General features: G+C 42.7%; 1 protein-coding gene across 1 annotated transcript; it reads left to right on the forward strand.

Moving 5' to 3' along the window:
- Positions 1-6,345: 6,345 nt before the first annotated feature.
- Positions 6,346-14,499, forward strand: fbxo28 (F-box protein 28). The gene is made up of 6 exons (XM_042065887.1): positions 6,346-6,355; positions 7,270-7,467; positions 8,915-9,024; positions 9,992-10,130; positions 10,745-10,940; positions 11,538-14,499. The coding sequence occupies exons 2-6, from the start codon at positions 7,279-7,281 to the stop codon at positions 12,095-12,097; spliced, it is 1,194 nt and encodes a 397-aa protein (XP_041921821.1). The 5' UTR covers positions 6,346-6,355; positions 7,270-7,278; the 3' UTR covers positions 12,098-14,499.
- Positions 14,500-15,036: the final 537 nt, after the last annotated feature.

The following is a 15,036-nucleotide window of genomic DNA, read 5'->3' on the forward strand; positions in this document are numbered from 1 at the left end:
GTGTAGCCTGCTTTGACCTCTTTTGTAGAGGTGCTCGGTGTTACTTGTCCAGTCTAGTTTGTCATCCAGGTGCAGCCCAAGGTACTTGTACTGTAGGTGCCCACTACCTTTCACCCCTTTAGTTTTTGTAGTGTTGAGCTGCAGGTGGTTCGAATGGCACCAGGCAACAAAATCTCTCAACAGACTCCTGTACTCCTCCTTCTGGTCACCCGTGATGCACCCGACGTTGACTGTGTCATTACCAAACTTCTGAGTATAGCATAGTTTGGAGATGTAACTGAAGTCCACCATGTATAGACAATTCATACCACCACTTACTTTAGAGAACATCTCATCTCATAGCACCACTTACAACAATTCTTGCTGATTCTAGCACTTACCACCCGTCTTGAACTGACACTCAACTGTTTAAAAACAGCACTCACTGATGCACTTATTCTTACTGTACTTTACCGTTTTTAAATTGTCCTAAAATTGTTCAAAGAATTGCTTTAAAAAACGTAAACTGTTAACCATGTTGTTAGATGCTTTGGTTAAAAATGCGTCAGCCAAATGTAATGTAATGTAATGTAATGTAGAGAGTGAATAGAAGTGTGCTGCTGACTACAGTCTCAGATGTGATGTCCTTCAACCTGACAAACTGTGGTCTGTCAGTCTGTGGGGTAGTTGGTTATACATGACACCAGGAGTGGACCCACCCGCATCCTGGCCAGTTTGTCCTGCAGCATTAGGGGTTGGATGGTGTTAAATGCAGCCGTGGCCTAGTGGCGGCAGCTATGGCCTACTGGTTAGGGCTTCGTGCTTGAAAACGAAGGGTTGCCGATTCGATCTCCGACCAGTAGGAAAAATGTGAGTGGGTGAAGTGGTTGAGCAGTGCTCTCACATGCCCACATCCACGGCTGAAGTGCCCTTGAGCAAGGCGCCTAACCCTTTACTGGTCCCTGAGCACCACTGTATGTAATGGACCACCCTGCTGTGTCCTCGTGTGACTGGCACCCCAGTCATGCATGCAATGGTGGTCACTGACCATACCTGCGCTGGTGCTGACTACCCTTCACCATGCCTTAGTTATGCTGCTCTAACATGGACTTTTCATGTGTCACGCCGTACAACCCCTCCTCCTCTCTCCCCCTCCTTCTCTCAACTGTCCCTCCTACCTCTTCTCTGTCTTGCCATTCAACTCCCTCTTCTCCCCCTCTCTCTCAACTCTCATTCTCTTGCCTTTTCTCTCTATAGTATAACACTATATAGTACCATTGATCTACTTATTAATACTAACCATCATGACTTATAGTAATACTAACTCTATACTCTATAATACTCTATAATCTATATCCACTCTATATCTCTCTTCCTTCCCCCTTACCTCACTTGTGAGGTAAACCATTACCAGTCATCAGCCATCATTGTGTTTGGCCCACATCTCACCTGAAGTCCCATCCCTATGACTGCCCTGTCATCGTTTGTTGCTGTCCACTTGCCCAGATTCCTGGCCCACACAGCCTAGCGACCCACTATTTGCCCTATGACAACTTCTAATCCCCATGGACAATTCATTGCCTACACTGGACTATTTGAACTTTATGACACTAAATAGGATTCATGCATTATCATACTGGATATGTAACCAATAACCATCCTACCTCTTTGTAACATATACCTCAGGTGGCTTTAAACACCATGTTCTATTCTCTACACCTAAAGTAACCTATTCATTTATCATGTGTACAGACCTTACTGCTCTGTAACTGACCCTAGGCAGACAGGTCAGACCCTTGAGTCATGGATCTGTTCGAGGTTTCTTTCTAGATGTATCTCCAATTCTAGGGAGTTTTTCCTCGCCCGTTACCCATGGACCCTGTCTGAATGTTTAACACTCTGTAAATGTGTAATGTGTTGGTGCTCTATAAGTGACATTAAATTGAAATTTACTGTAGCAAGGCAGCTCACTGCTCCAGGTTATTAGTGTGTGCTTCTTCCTGTAGTTGTATTTAGCCTCCCTCACACACTGTTTCAGTTCCCTCTGTGCTGACTTCATCTCCTCCCTGTCCCTGTTGTTGAAGGCCCTCTTCATCCTGTTCTTCCTCTTCTGCTGTGCACACTACCCTGGCTGGTTTCAGTCCCAGTGTGTAGTATGAGAGCAGAAGAAAATTTAACCAACTGGGATGACATTACTGATACTGATGAGTGTGTGTGTGTTGGTGTGTATTTGTCAGGTAACAAACGGGCATGTGTGGGTGACACTGGCATAGATGGCACTGCCAATGTTTCCCCTCCAACCAGCTCATTGTTACCCCCTAGTGTCCAAATGTTGTACTGCAGGTAGTTGTTGGCTTCATCTAGCCTTTGAACATCAGTGCCCCTTTTCACTTCTTATGCAAATATGTTCTGACACACCATTGGCATAATGATGTAAATAGAGAAAAGGAGGAATAATGAATAAAGATGTCTTTGATTCAGCGTCTGCTTCCCTCTCCTTCTCACTTCTTGTTTGGTTTTCAAATGCTGATCCTGCAACAGTGTGCCCATGTCTGTTCAGTTGTAGGTAGAAGGGGTGAGGCATTCTCTTCACACCTGCACACATTCATTCTCTCATTCCCTCTCCAAAATGTTCTTGTTCTAGGCCAAGTGTATGAACCCAGCATCAGTGCGCGTCACATGAATCTCAGTTGAGACAATATATTGACCATATTGTACAACTGCAAAGCCTTATCATAAGCATGTTACATTCATTACATGAAAAGTGGAACGAAAATGACAAATTATGCAGTCGGCTAAACGTTTTAAACTTGCGCAAAACTGATGAACCAAGCATCGGTGCGTCGCATAAATTAAAACACAAATTGAAGCAACAGCTTGACCATTGGACAATCCTACCACAAAACCTTTCCATAGGCATGCAACATTTATGACATAAAAAGTGGAATATGAACGCATTTCATCACACCTGACACCTATATTGTTGCAAACAAACCTGATTCTTGAGTTTTCAGCGCAGTGTTGACTTGCGCGTTTTTTTAAGATGGTGAGCGTAAACGAAGGAAAGCCCTCTAATCGGATGGGCAAGACTGACAAGTAGACGGGCCTAGGCCCGTCCAGGCCCGCCCGTGGCTTAAGTTAATTCCTTAGCCGTTTGAATACATTTCCGATTGACCTCGCGACTGATAACGCTGTGAAAAATAGGCTATAATACTAACTTTGCAAAGTCAACTTGAATGCATCAATTTTGGAACAAAGTTGTGTAGGCTACACCGCGCCAGTTGAAGTCTGCATGAAAAGTTATTGCACAAGCCACCGTTTTAATTTGCTTAGGGGAGATGCAGGAACCCGTTTGAGGGAGAGAGGTGCAGGGAGAGAATGTGTGCTCTACACTACAGACATCTCTATGACATGTAGCCTAGGCTATCAAGGCTAATCCATATTTTAAATAAGCAAATATGGAGACAATAGGCTATAGACAGATATTGTGAGTAGACCTAATGCAGAAATGGACGTTACAGTTATTCAGTAACTGTAACGAATTACTGAAATTTAAATTTACCTTTAGACTACTTCGTTTCCCAATAAAGTGACGAAATTACAGTAACACGTTATCTCCAACACTGCCTATAGGCCTATTGAACTTAGTTTTGCTGTATGATGGACAGATGTCAGTGCCCTAGCCTAATTTACCCTCGGAAATAATTTGACATTGTCTTTATACAATATATTTAACTGGTCTAGACATGGTGTGGTCTATTGGGTTTCTCGTAATTTCAACATACAGCTTTACAGAACAAATATTGTTAACATTTTAGGATCAGCGCCATAGGATTCCCACGGTAGCCAGTGTCTGTGACGACACCTGAGCTTACTAAAATGGCGCCCATAGAGTCATAGAACGAACTTCAACATATCCAATGTATTCTCCTGCCAGTAATCCATCTTGCTCTGTTCTAGAATCTTTGGCTCTCACGGTGCTACTTTGTAGCTTAAGGACTCGACTCTTACGGAGAACAAGGTTTAATAGGCTACTTTTTTTTTCTTTTTATCCCTGTTTTAATATATTGTGTTAAGTTATATTGTTTGTTCTTAATGAATATCATTGTATTATAGGCTTATCGTATAGCTCTTACGGTGCTAATTTGTAGCTTAAGGAAGCGGACTCTTAAGGATAAATCTTAGCACTCAGCTGGAACGGGAACAATGTGGCTAAATACTATTCTTTCTTTTTATTCCTTTTATTATAATATATTGCTGTTATGTTTATGTCATGTTGTTCTTATTGTATGTTATTGTATTATATTGTACGTAGCTCTTACGGTGGTCACAGGACTTTCCAAAGAAATAAAGAAACCATCAGTATGCTACAACTGTCCGGCTGGAGTTTGCTACAGAGGGGTTATGCATATGTGCTAATATAGCACGCAAACAGTGAGGCAGTAAGACAGTGTTAAAAAGTGGCTAGTGGACACAGTATCCAAACCATGGAGGGGGTGAAGAGGCAGACAGACTATGCAGAGAAGTCTATCTCTCCTCTTCCCTTAAGTGAAGCATTGAACAGTTCAATGGCCCTGGGGACAAATGACTTCCTCAGTCTGTCTGTTGTGCAAGGCAGTGAGCGAAGTCTCCAGCTGATCAGGCTCTTCTGCTTTACAATAGTGCTATGGAGTGGATGACACTCATTGTCCAAGATGTTGATCAGTTTGTTCAGGGTCCTTTTGTCAGATATTGAAGTGATGCACTCCAGTTCAGTTCCCACTACAGAGCCAGCTTTCCTTACCAGCCTGTCAAGTCGCCCCGCATCCTTCTTCTTTGTGCTTCCTCCCCAACATACCACTGCATAGAAGAGGACGCTGGCAACAACAGACTGGTAGAACATCCCGAGGAGCTTGCTGCACACATTGATGGACCGCAGCCTCCTCAGGAAGTACAGCCTGCTCTGCCCTTTCTTGTAGAGTGCGTCAGTGTTGGCTGACCAGTCCAGTTTATTGTCCAGGTGGAGACCTAGATACTTGTAGGTGCTTACCACCTCCACATTGACCCCATCAATGGAGACTGGTAGCAGAGTGGGCTTAGACCTGCGGAAATCCACCACCATCTCCTTGGTCTTTGAAGTGTTGAGTTGAAGGTGATTGAGTTTGCACCATTGCATAAAGTCCTCCACCAGGCTCCTGTACTCCTCCTCCTGCTCGTTCCTGATACACCCCACAATTGCAGTATCGTCAGAAAACTTCTGCATGTGGCATGACTCGGTGTCAGTCACTCGGTAGCAGAAGTCAGATGTGTACAGGGTGAACAGGACTGGAGAGAGCACAGTTCCCTGTGGCACTCCGGTGCTGCTGATCACAGTGTCAGAGAGACAGTTCTTCAGTCTGACAAACTGTGGTCGCTCGGTCAGGTAATCTGTAATCCAGGTTACCAGGTGAGCGTCCACACCCATCTGCAAGAGCTTGTCTCCCAGTCTGAGGGGTTGGATGGTGTTAAAAGCACTTGAGAAATCAAAGAACATGATTCTCACAGCACTTTTCCCCTTGTCTAGGTGAGAATGTGTCCTGTGTAGAAGATAAGTGATGGCATCGTCCACGCCCACTTTCTCCTGGTATGCAAACTGTAACGGGTCTAGTGCATGGCGTACCTGGGGTCTGAGCATACCTAAGACCAGTCGCTCCATTGTCTTCATCACATGTGATGTTAGAGCGACAGGTCTGTAGTCATTAAGCTCAGGGTGTGGCTTCTTACCCAGATAGCAATTTCAGAAAAATCAAGCTTATATCAGGTGTGCGCCGGTTATTTATGCCGCTGCTGTTGGCCGGTTGCAATTTACGCTCATCAATACGTCATCGACACGCCTCTTTATGCAGACAGGATTCGATCCCCATTTCGCACCCATAGACATGAACTACGACAAAGTATCTTGCTCCGCCTTAACAATCTTTGATTTAGTTGTTAATTAAGCCCCTGTCTTAATTTAATTTTGTTTTTGTTTAGTTGTGTCCTGTCAAGTTATACAGTGCCTTGTTTGTTTGTCTAAAGTTTAACAAAAAAATAAATAAATAAAATGTCAGTCTATGGTCCCTTATTAGACTCTGGCTAGACGGCTAAATGTGTCTCTTTCACCTGATTGTCGTTGACAAATCTCAGAGCGCCCTCATGTGGAACCACAGAAGGAACTGCAACCAGTTCAGAAACCGGAAGTTTTCCGAGAGTGGCAGATCTCCCCTTATTAGACATTCTCTGGTACTGTCTGTATAAATCGTCTTGTAAATAAACTACCAATGCTTTTTCAAAGTTCTCAATGTCTCGTTTTAAATGTAAGTCGAGAGTGGCTTCTGATGTGAAGCGAGAAGAGGATTTTGAATGACCTGGTGAAGCTGTGTGTGCTGGGGCTACAATTGCATTGCACTACATAGTAGGCTACTGTAGACTGCTTAAATAACTTCAGAAATGCAATATTTTGACTGCACTGTTAGCCTAGAAATGTAGATGCACCCTAGCGGCAGCAAATGTAATTTGCAGCCAGGGTACTGCACTGTATTAAGTAAAAACTGCAGCATAACTTAATTTTTTTGTAAGGGGGGCTTTGTGCAGGCGTTCTTCTAAACCAAACTCACCCAGCCATATTTGTATTATCGCCCTTTACTTGTTTTGCGAACCCTACTTGAATTCACTGAACTTAGAACAACCTATTCTTTCACAAATGTTTAGAAACGCAGTAGGGCTGCACAATTTGGAGGAAATGTCTAATTGCGATGTTTCTAACAGATACTGCTATTTGATTTGCGGAAGGCCAATAATTATTGAAAGTCAAGCTTCAGTTCCAAATCTCGATTTAAATTGGACCACGTGAGCATGCCTGCATGAGAAGCACAGCTCTCCTGCGAGCTTCACTGTCTGCCAGAAAAGGAGGATGACGCTATGGGGAGACGTGAATTGTGCTTGTGATAAGAATTTAGCATTGAAGCAGAGTTGCGAGCTGCACGATTAATTGCAGCCTTTGCATTAGCTGCACTAGTTCAAATAGCCATTTCGATTAAAAATCGACTAATTGTGCAGCCCTAAAACACAGACTGCATGATTAGGTGAAGTTATAGGCATAGCCTACATGTAGCAATGGGTCTGAATGGAACACACGGATTAAGTGGTAAAGTGTCCTAATACTTTTGGTGTATGCATGGTTTGACACTTGACACACCAAACATGGCGTGAATATGAGAGCACAATCGCACGCACTGAACTCACTTCCTCCGAACCTTTTCTTTATTTACGTCATTTCCATCAATTCCCAAGAAAACGAAGATGGCGGCTGTTGTAGAGAGGGTAGATGTAGGTGTAGGAGCTACGGATTCTGATTCTGTTTCTCCCAGATTGTCCACTCCACCGCCAGATCAACCACATCAGAACAATCCGCTCCTTGGACTTCCTATAGTGGCCATCGAGACGATCCTGAATTTCTTGTCTTACGATGAAATAAGCCTGCTACGCCTGGTAAGATGGAACAAAAACAAACCGTGTTGCAAATGCGGGATCTGCTGCTGAAAGGGAGTGCTGTAGACTCAACCCACTCTGTCTCGAGATGGGTGTTTATGAAGTTTTATTGTATATATATAAAACGTGTTCGTTACGCATGTATGTTGCTCTCTGTAGGGTAGGAAGCTCATGTGATGTCGTGTTTACTGGACCTTGAATTTGGATTGGATGTTTGTCCTTCGGCGAATATGGCCCGCAGCAGAAGTTACCCTAGCCCCCATTAGCTGCCCAACTACGTTACATGTAGTAGTGCTACCAGCTACCCAGCTCGCTAATGTTGTAAGCTACTTTGCAGTTATCGATTACATTTTTGTGGCACGTTTGAAATCATCGGATTTTTTTGTCAGGACTCCTTTGACTGACTTTGGTGTTGTTGGTCGACTCGGAAATTACCTCCGATTAAATCTACCTGCAATCCTTTTGTCAGTTTTGCCGATCTTCAGAAGCTAGCTAGCTACTGTTAAAGATCTGCAAAACAGCGGCGCTCTTGGTAGCCTTTTTTGGGGATTGCTATCTTTAACCACTTTGTATAAATGAGACGGTTTATGTCAATATAGATGGTACAAATTGGGTAGGTAACGTCAGCGTTGATTAAATTACTGTTGTTTGTGTAATCTGTAGCGTGTCAGGTATTATTCGTAATGATATGGCAAATGTAATGTCAGGCACTTACAAGCTGTCTGTTACAGTTGTGATGCACTCGACACCAAAGATCCTCATTACTTCAAGCCTCTTTGCTCGACACCTTATGAGTAAATATGGATAGGGTGTTATTGTGGTCGTCATATGCCAACTTCTACACGTATTGCATCCAGTAATGAATGATTTATTCTGTGTTGATTTCATAATAGCCACAGGTCCACTTTGATGGATTTTGAAAACCATATAATCGTAAGCAGAATGTCAGACCATGACCATTATCACAATTATATGCAACATCATGCAGACCAACTGCAGTACTGCTTTGTCAAAATTTCAATCCGCCTATGGTAGCCTACTGTCCATGTATTTTAACAAATTACTGGGTCTCACCTAGCACCCTGTGCAATATGTATTTTGACTGGCTGCCCCCATTAACTTTCTTTTGCTTCATATGACATTCTTTTGTGATACTCATTTCCGTTCAGTTTTTCAATTCACCCAGTTGTAATGTTTTCCACTTGTGGAGAGCCTCTATTGTTGTCAGTGCCTGTCAGTATGTAAATATTTTTGATCTACCTTTCATTTGACATCATGGGGAGAACTCCTAATACACCCAAAATCTTTTGATTGTATGTTATCTTTTCTCTGCATGCACTAAACTACTAGCTTTACACTTCCAGGAATTTCTGCCAATCTGCATGCTACTTGAGTTCATTGACCTGTGCCCAGTGTAACCATAGTTACTTCCTCAACCTTTCTGCAGGTGTGTAAGCGTATGGACATGATCTGCCAACGCATGCTGAACCAGGGCTTCATTAAGGTGGAGCGCTACCACAGCCTGTGCCAGAAACAGGTCAAGGCTCAGTTGCCAAGGTCAGCAAAAACTGAACAGCCTCTTAAAGACTCTTGAAGAGTGTAATTACTAACTAGTATTTATTGGTAATGCAAAGAGATGCTTCCTGAATACCATATCCTCACTTGTAATTGGTTCTCAAGGTTGTTTTGGGCAATCTTTTCATTTCTTGGTATAAAAAAGTTTTTCTGTAAGGGTAGGGCTGCATGACTGTGTTTGTTTTTTATCAGACTGGTTTATTATTGTTTATTTGTAGTGTCCTAATGGTCATTTATTTTGGGTAGGCATATAGATTATTGTCTGTTTGTATTATTAAATATACAAACTTATGAGATTAAATGATTCTACAAGCATGCAAATGTGCATCCAGTCTAGTCAGTAATTAACAGGTCAGGTGCATTTTTACAAAGAAAAACACTTACAATAGATTGTTCAGTTAGGTAATTTATCTTGATGCCTGTGGCGCCATGTGAAGAAAATTATTGTTGTCTCAGGCTAGAATCGGAGTAATCCAATCTGCAGCAGGCTGCTCTCTCCACTGCTGTAACCGCAAACGAGCCTGCTGCATCGTGGGTAATTAAAGGAGGGAGGACATGTAGAACGGATAGCTGGGTTGACACTTTAGAAACATGCCTTGGAAATAAATGCTCAAAATAAATATTTCAAGGGGATGGTGGCTTTCAAGTAATTGAACAAGCATGAGGAACCCTGTTGCATCAGCAGACTTACTTGAGGTTCCATATTAACTACTGAGCTGTCAGCTCCAACTCCAAAAGAGGAGGCTCTAACCTTTAAATGCAACTGGATTGGAACCTCGGAATATCAGTGTAGTGTTGCGTGTCGAAGGCAGGAGGCTAATCGACCAGATTAAGTGATAATAATTGTATTGGCTGTGCCCAATGAGTGATTCAGTTAATTGGTAAAGCCTGCTTCAAAGTTAGGGATATATATGCCTAAATTTGTGTATTTATGCGGTCTCCTTGACAGAAGGGAATCTGAGCGCAGAAACCACTCACTCGCACGACATGCAGACATCCTTGCTGCCGTGGAAACACGTCTCTCCCTGCTCAACATGACCTTCATGAAATACGTTGATTCAAACCTGTGCTGCTTCATCCCTGGAAAGGTGCAGACTGACATTTAACTGCACATTGTGTCATACTAAATGGCTATAAATCATCAATACTTTTTGGACTTCGATGCAGGTTGTATTGCTATCTGTGATTTTCAGAATTCATGCCAGGTTCAACAGTTACTATGTTACAGGAAGGAACCCACATAGACTAGCTAGTCAAGCCAGAATGAATGTACCAATTACTAAATTCAGGAGTAGTTAAACTGATGAATATTTGGACAAGTCTTTTCTATTATGATTAATTGCCCATTAGTGTGTCAAATGATAAATGATCCTGATTAGCCATTGTGCACTATCTGCCCATAACGGTCTATTTTTATTAAGACTGTCTCTCTAGTGATTTGTCACATGAGGGCGCTCTTGTCCCAGATAAAAACAATGACATAAGCAATGTAGTTGTGCTGTGTTTAAATAGAAGTGAGTTTCAGCTCTGTGAATCATCAAAGCAACCTTGAATTCTCAGTCCCATCCCAAATTGCGTCCAAACCGGATGCACTACAACCATTATCAGTAAAAAAAATTTAGACAAACACACTGAAGAGTATGAGATTCTGTACAGAACCTGTAGGTAAAGAGCTCACGCGTCCTCTGTGATTGGCTGGCAGGTGATTGATGAGATCTACCGCGTGCTACGCTACGTGAACTCGACGCGGGCCCCTCAGCGTGCCCACGAGGTCCTGCAGGAGCTCAGGGACATCTCCTCCATGGCTATGGAGTACTTTGATGAGAAGATTGTCCCCATTCTCAAGAAGAAGCTTCCGGGGGCTGACCTCTCAGGCCGTCTCATAGGATCTGCCCCAGGTAGGGTTGACGGTGATGTAGATGGATCCTGTGTTCGATATTGCAATATTTAAATTTTAAATATGAGCGTGTCTGTAAATGTAGATATGTATTACATGCATACATGCATGTATGTATTAATGTAAGGTTGATAATAGAATACCTACTGACGTTTGCGTCTATTTGACAATCATCAGGAGATGAGATCTAATAAGAGTGCTGATTGCCTTAACAGTAATAAATAGATGCTTTATCTCAAGGGAAATTTAGCAATCCAGTAGCTTATGAGAAGAAATCACTCACAATAATGATGAAAATGCAGTGGTTAGATAAGGGTCTATTCACCAGAATTCAGATTACAGGCAGGTAACTGATGCAGTATACACAAGTGGCAGTAATGCAATGAGATGTCATGGTAAGAGTATGTGTTCATGGACGTATTGCAAAAAATGAACAGTGCAAAGTGATTACCAGTGCAGGAATAAGATTGCTATACCTGACATAATACACAAAATATCAACCAGCAATAGAAAAGTAACAAAATAATGAATGGTAAGTCTCCGTAGTCTGGAGTCATGTCGTTCTGACTATGTCCTGATCTGATTTGTTCCTTCTTAGTGGCAGGCCCTTCCACCTCTCTGACCACCATGTCTCTGCTGGCGAAGAACACGCCGTCGCGTTCTGAGATGACCAAGGTGCAGCAGCAGGTGAAGGTGAACGGCGCGTCCATGACGGCGCTGCGGCGTGAGATGCAGGAGGTGCGCGTCAAGCAGCTAGAGCAGCAGAAGCAGCTGCAGGATCAGGAGCAGAAGCTGCTGGAGCAGTCGCAGGTCATCGGCGAGCAGAACGCCCGGCTGGCTGAGCTCGAGCACAAGCTGCGGGAACTGATGGACCGCGCAGTGGGCGGCGGGGCGGCGCCGACATCTGCAACGGCGATGGCTCGGGCCTCCACCTCTGCGGCGTCGTCGTCCTCCTCCTCCTCCTCTTCCTTGTCGACAGCTGTGGCTATGGCTAGCACGTCTGCGGCCGCAGCTGCTGTTGCCGTGGCAGCAGCATCATCCATCACGGGCGCCGTGGTTTCAGATGGTGCAGAGGAGGACGGTGTCCCGTCGCTCAAGCGCTCCAGGAAGAGTCTGGATCTCCCGCGTCAATCCAAACGCCTGCGCAGCAAGAAATAGACAGACATTAAGGGTTTTTTTTTCCTTTCTATCTTTTTGTTTTGTTTCCCTGGTTCAATTATGGGTTTCTTTTTGTAGGTTTTTTTCTGTCAATACTTTGCACCCACATGTGTCTGGAGGGGCCATGTGGACATGAATTTGGAGAGGAAGAGAGAGAACCAGGTGTCGAGGGTGTCTCAGTTTATTTTGCATGTTAAGTCTACGGCTCTGAGACCCCATTACACATACATAGTAGTGTGTACAGACATCAGCCCAGCATCAAATCTTCTCCATAATTTCAGTTATTTTGGGGGGAAGGGGGGTTAGGACATACCATGGCATGAATGAATCACCACACAGAAGGAACAACTGTTTTTCTCAGTGCCATGAAATGTACAGAAAGAGAAAGCCCTGAAAAGCTAATCTGGAACACAGCATAGGAAACCAAGCCCTCAGAACTGCTTGCTTGTCAGTCATTGCTGTATGTAACCTCTGTTTAAGTGAGGCACATGAAGAGGTAGCTCTCTCATTGTGGTGAAGTTGTGTAGATGGTTATGTGCCTTTTTGTTGGCACTAATATGTAGCGTTGACCACAGACTGTGGCCCTGTCTGTGTGCATGTGTATATAGATATATATTTAAACCTTACGAATCAAATCAGCCAATCCGATTAGGAGAAGACTGATGCCTGGTGTCCAGGGTGATTTTGCATTATGTCAGAATCAGTAAATTCAAAACAAATTGAGGGGTTCATCCAGTGGAGCTTTGTCTAAATAAAGCCAGTTATGTAGTGTATCGCTTCTGAAGACGTATGCCCATCGGTCATATCATACAGGGCTGGGCTTAGGGGACAGTGTTGGGGCTTGTGTGCACATAAATGGAGTTTAACCCTGTTGTCTTGCTTCAGTTAAAGTGAAAACATCAACTACTGAACCAGTACCATATGGTGGAGTGTGTCATTGGTCGCCTGTATTCATGACTATGATGATCTAAGCCCTGTATTGGTGCAATATAAATGGCTTATTTCTTTTTTTTTTTTCTTTTGTTCAGTGTAATCTATTTTGTGCTTTTACAACGTTGGACCAGTTCACACTCAATAAGAAGGTTTACAGAGTCTATGGAATTAGAAGTGCTCTTTTGTTCAAAGGGCTGGAGAAATTGCTCTTGTAGTGTCTAGGTGAATACGGCGTGTTTGTCGTACACTGTCTTTGCATTTGGGGGAGCTGCTGTAGCAGCTCTGATGTTATTGCAGATGTTAAGCTTCATACTTTCACAGAGGTGTTCATCTGTAAATATTACTTACTCACATTTAAAGCATCAAAATTGGTCTCCAGAGTAACACCCAGAATTCTACTTGCAGTTGAAAATCATCTACAACAATCAACGTTAGTGTTAGCACCTTTTTGGAAACAACTCTATACAACTATTAAATGGTTTTACCAAAGTTTGATTAAATGAACGCCTCAAAATCTTGAAGCAACATGTGTTAATATGGCATTTGACAAATTATTGTTGCTTGTTAATTAAAGATGAGGTCTTTTGTTATATATGGAGTTTGTGAGATGTGTTCACGTACTGTAGTCCATCACCAATTAAAAGAAATTGGCCACGTGATGTTTTGTGTAATGCCATCACTGACTCATCAGATCACAAAAAATAACTTTGTCTTGGTCTTTGGAATGCTATCTGTGTATACAATTCATCCTTGAGAAAATCAGTCCCTTTGAAAAAAATTATAAAATTGCCAAGTGACTGCAATACCCCTTTAAATATCAGCAGTCAGAAGTGGACTTGAAAATTAAAGAGGCAGGCTGTGGTCAGGTTTCTCCAAAGAGATAAGGACTGAAAAAAGTCTTCTGTAATTGTAAGGATTTTGTTGCTTAATGATCTGCTGACTTATTGCCTTGACCAGTTGTTCTGTGATCCCATCGCCTGGATCAGAACATTGTTTGGGCTCACTAACACCCACAGGGTAACAGTCTCTAGCCAGCTAAAACTGTTTCCATCCCATGGAAGTGGTTGGCACTGAAACTCCCCCTGAAGAGCTCTCCCTTCCAATGACCTAAAGCGGTCCTTGGCAGTGGTTTCCTTTACTGATGTATTCTGGGAAATGCAGTATACCACTGAAAAGCTCAGCCTAGACTCAAAAACAGGGCGCAGTAGGGGTGTAGTAGGGATGAAGGGATGGGCACAAACCTACATTTAAAAGTGTGGCTCAATGCAGGACTGTGTCTCAGTTTAGAAATGACTGTACTGTAAACTTCATGTATTTCAAATTTAGATTGTGGAATTATTTCATGTATGTAAAAGGAAAACCTAATCTTGTAATCTAGCCTGGTTTGGGCTTAAACACATGGTTTGTTGCACACATTAATGTTACTACTGTACAAATTAAACATATTAAACAGAATTAACGTATCAACATATATGTCTCCCTGTGTATTAATTCATTTTATATTGCTTTGTCACTTTAGTTTTCTAATTGATATTGTTCACTACCCTTCACTAAGCTGCTTCTCACAGTTTAACCGACAGATTGTTTTGTATCAGAATATTCACAATCTCGGTCCAGTCTCTGTTCATCTCACTGTAACTTCATTTATGTGGGTCCCAGCTCATGAAGTCAGAAATAGGGCTGTGAAAAAAGACAAAAAGGTAGGAGGGATAAAAAAAAACATTTGTCACATGTCAAAGGACAACAGTGTTGGGTAGAGCTGCAACATTGTGTTGCACTATCATGACACTTCTATAGTTCTATGTAATGGTTCGTCATTTTATGAGGTGTATTTTTAGGAGGGTTTTGCCATTTCTTTCTGCAGTGCCTTGACTGTTATGCAATTATATTGGATTTACATACAAGGAAATGTTTCCAGTAGGCCTACAATCCTAGACAGGGCGGTTGTAGGAAAAAAGAAACAAGCTTAGCCTGGCACAGAGTGGCACATTCGCCTCAGAAATATG

The sequence above is a fragment of the Alosa sapidissima genome, chromosome 16 (genome assembly GCF_018492685.1).
Source record: "Alosa sapidissima isolate fAloSap1 chromosome 16, fAloSap1.pri, whole genome shotgun sequence".
NCBI classification, from domain to species: domain Eukaryota; kingdom Metazoa; phylum Chordata; class Actinopteri; order Clupeiformes; family Clupeidae; genus Alosa; species Alosa sapidissima.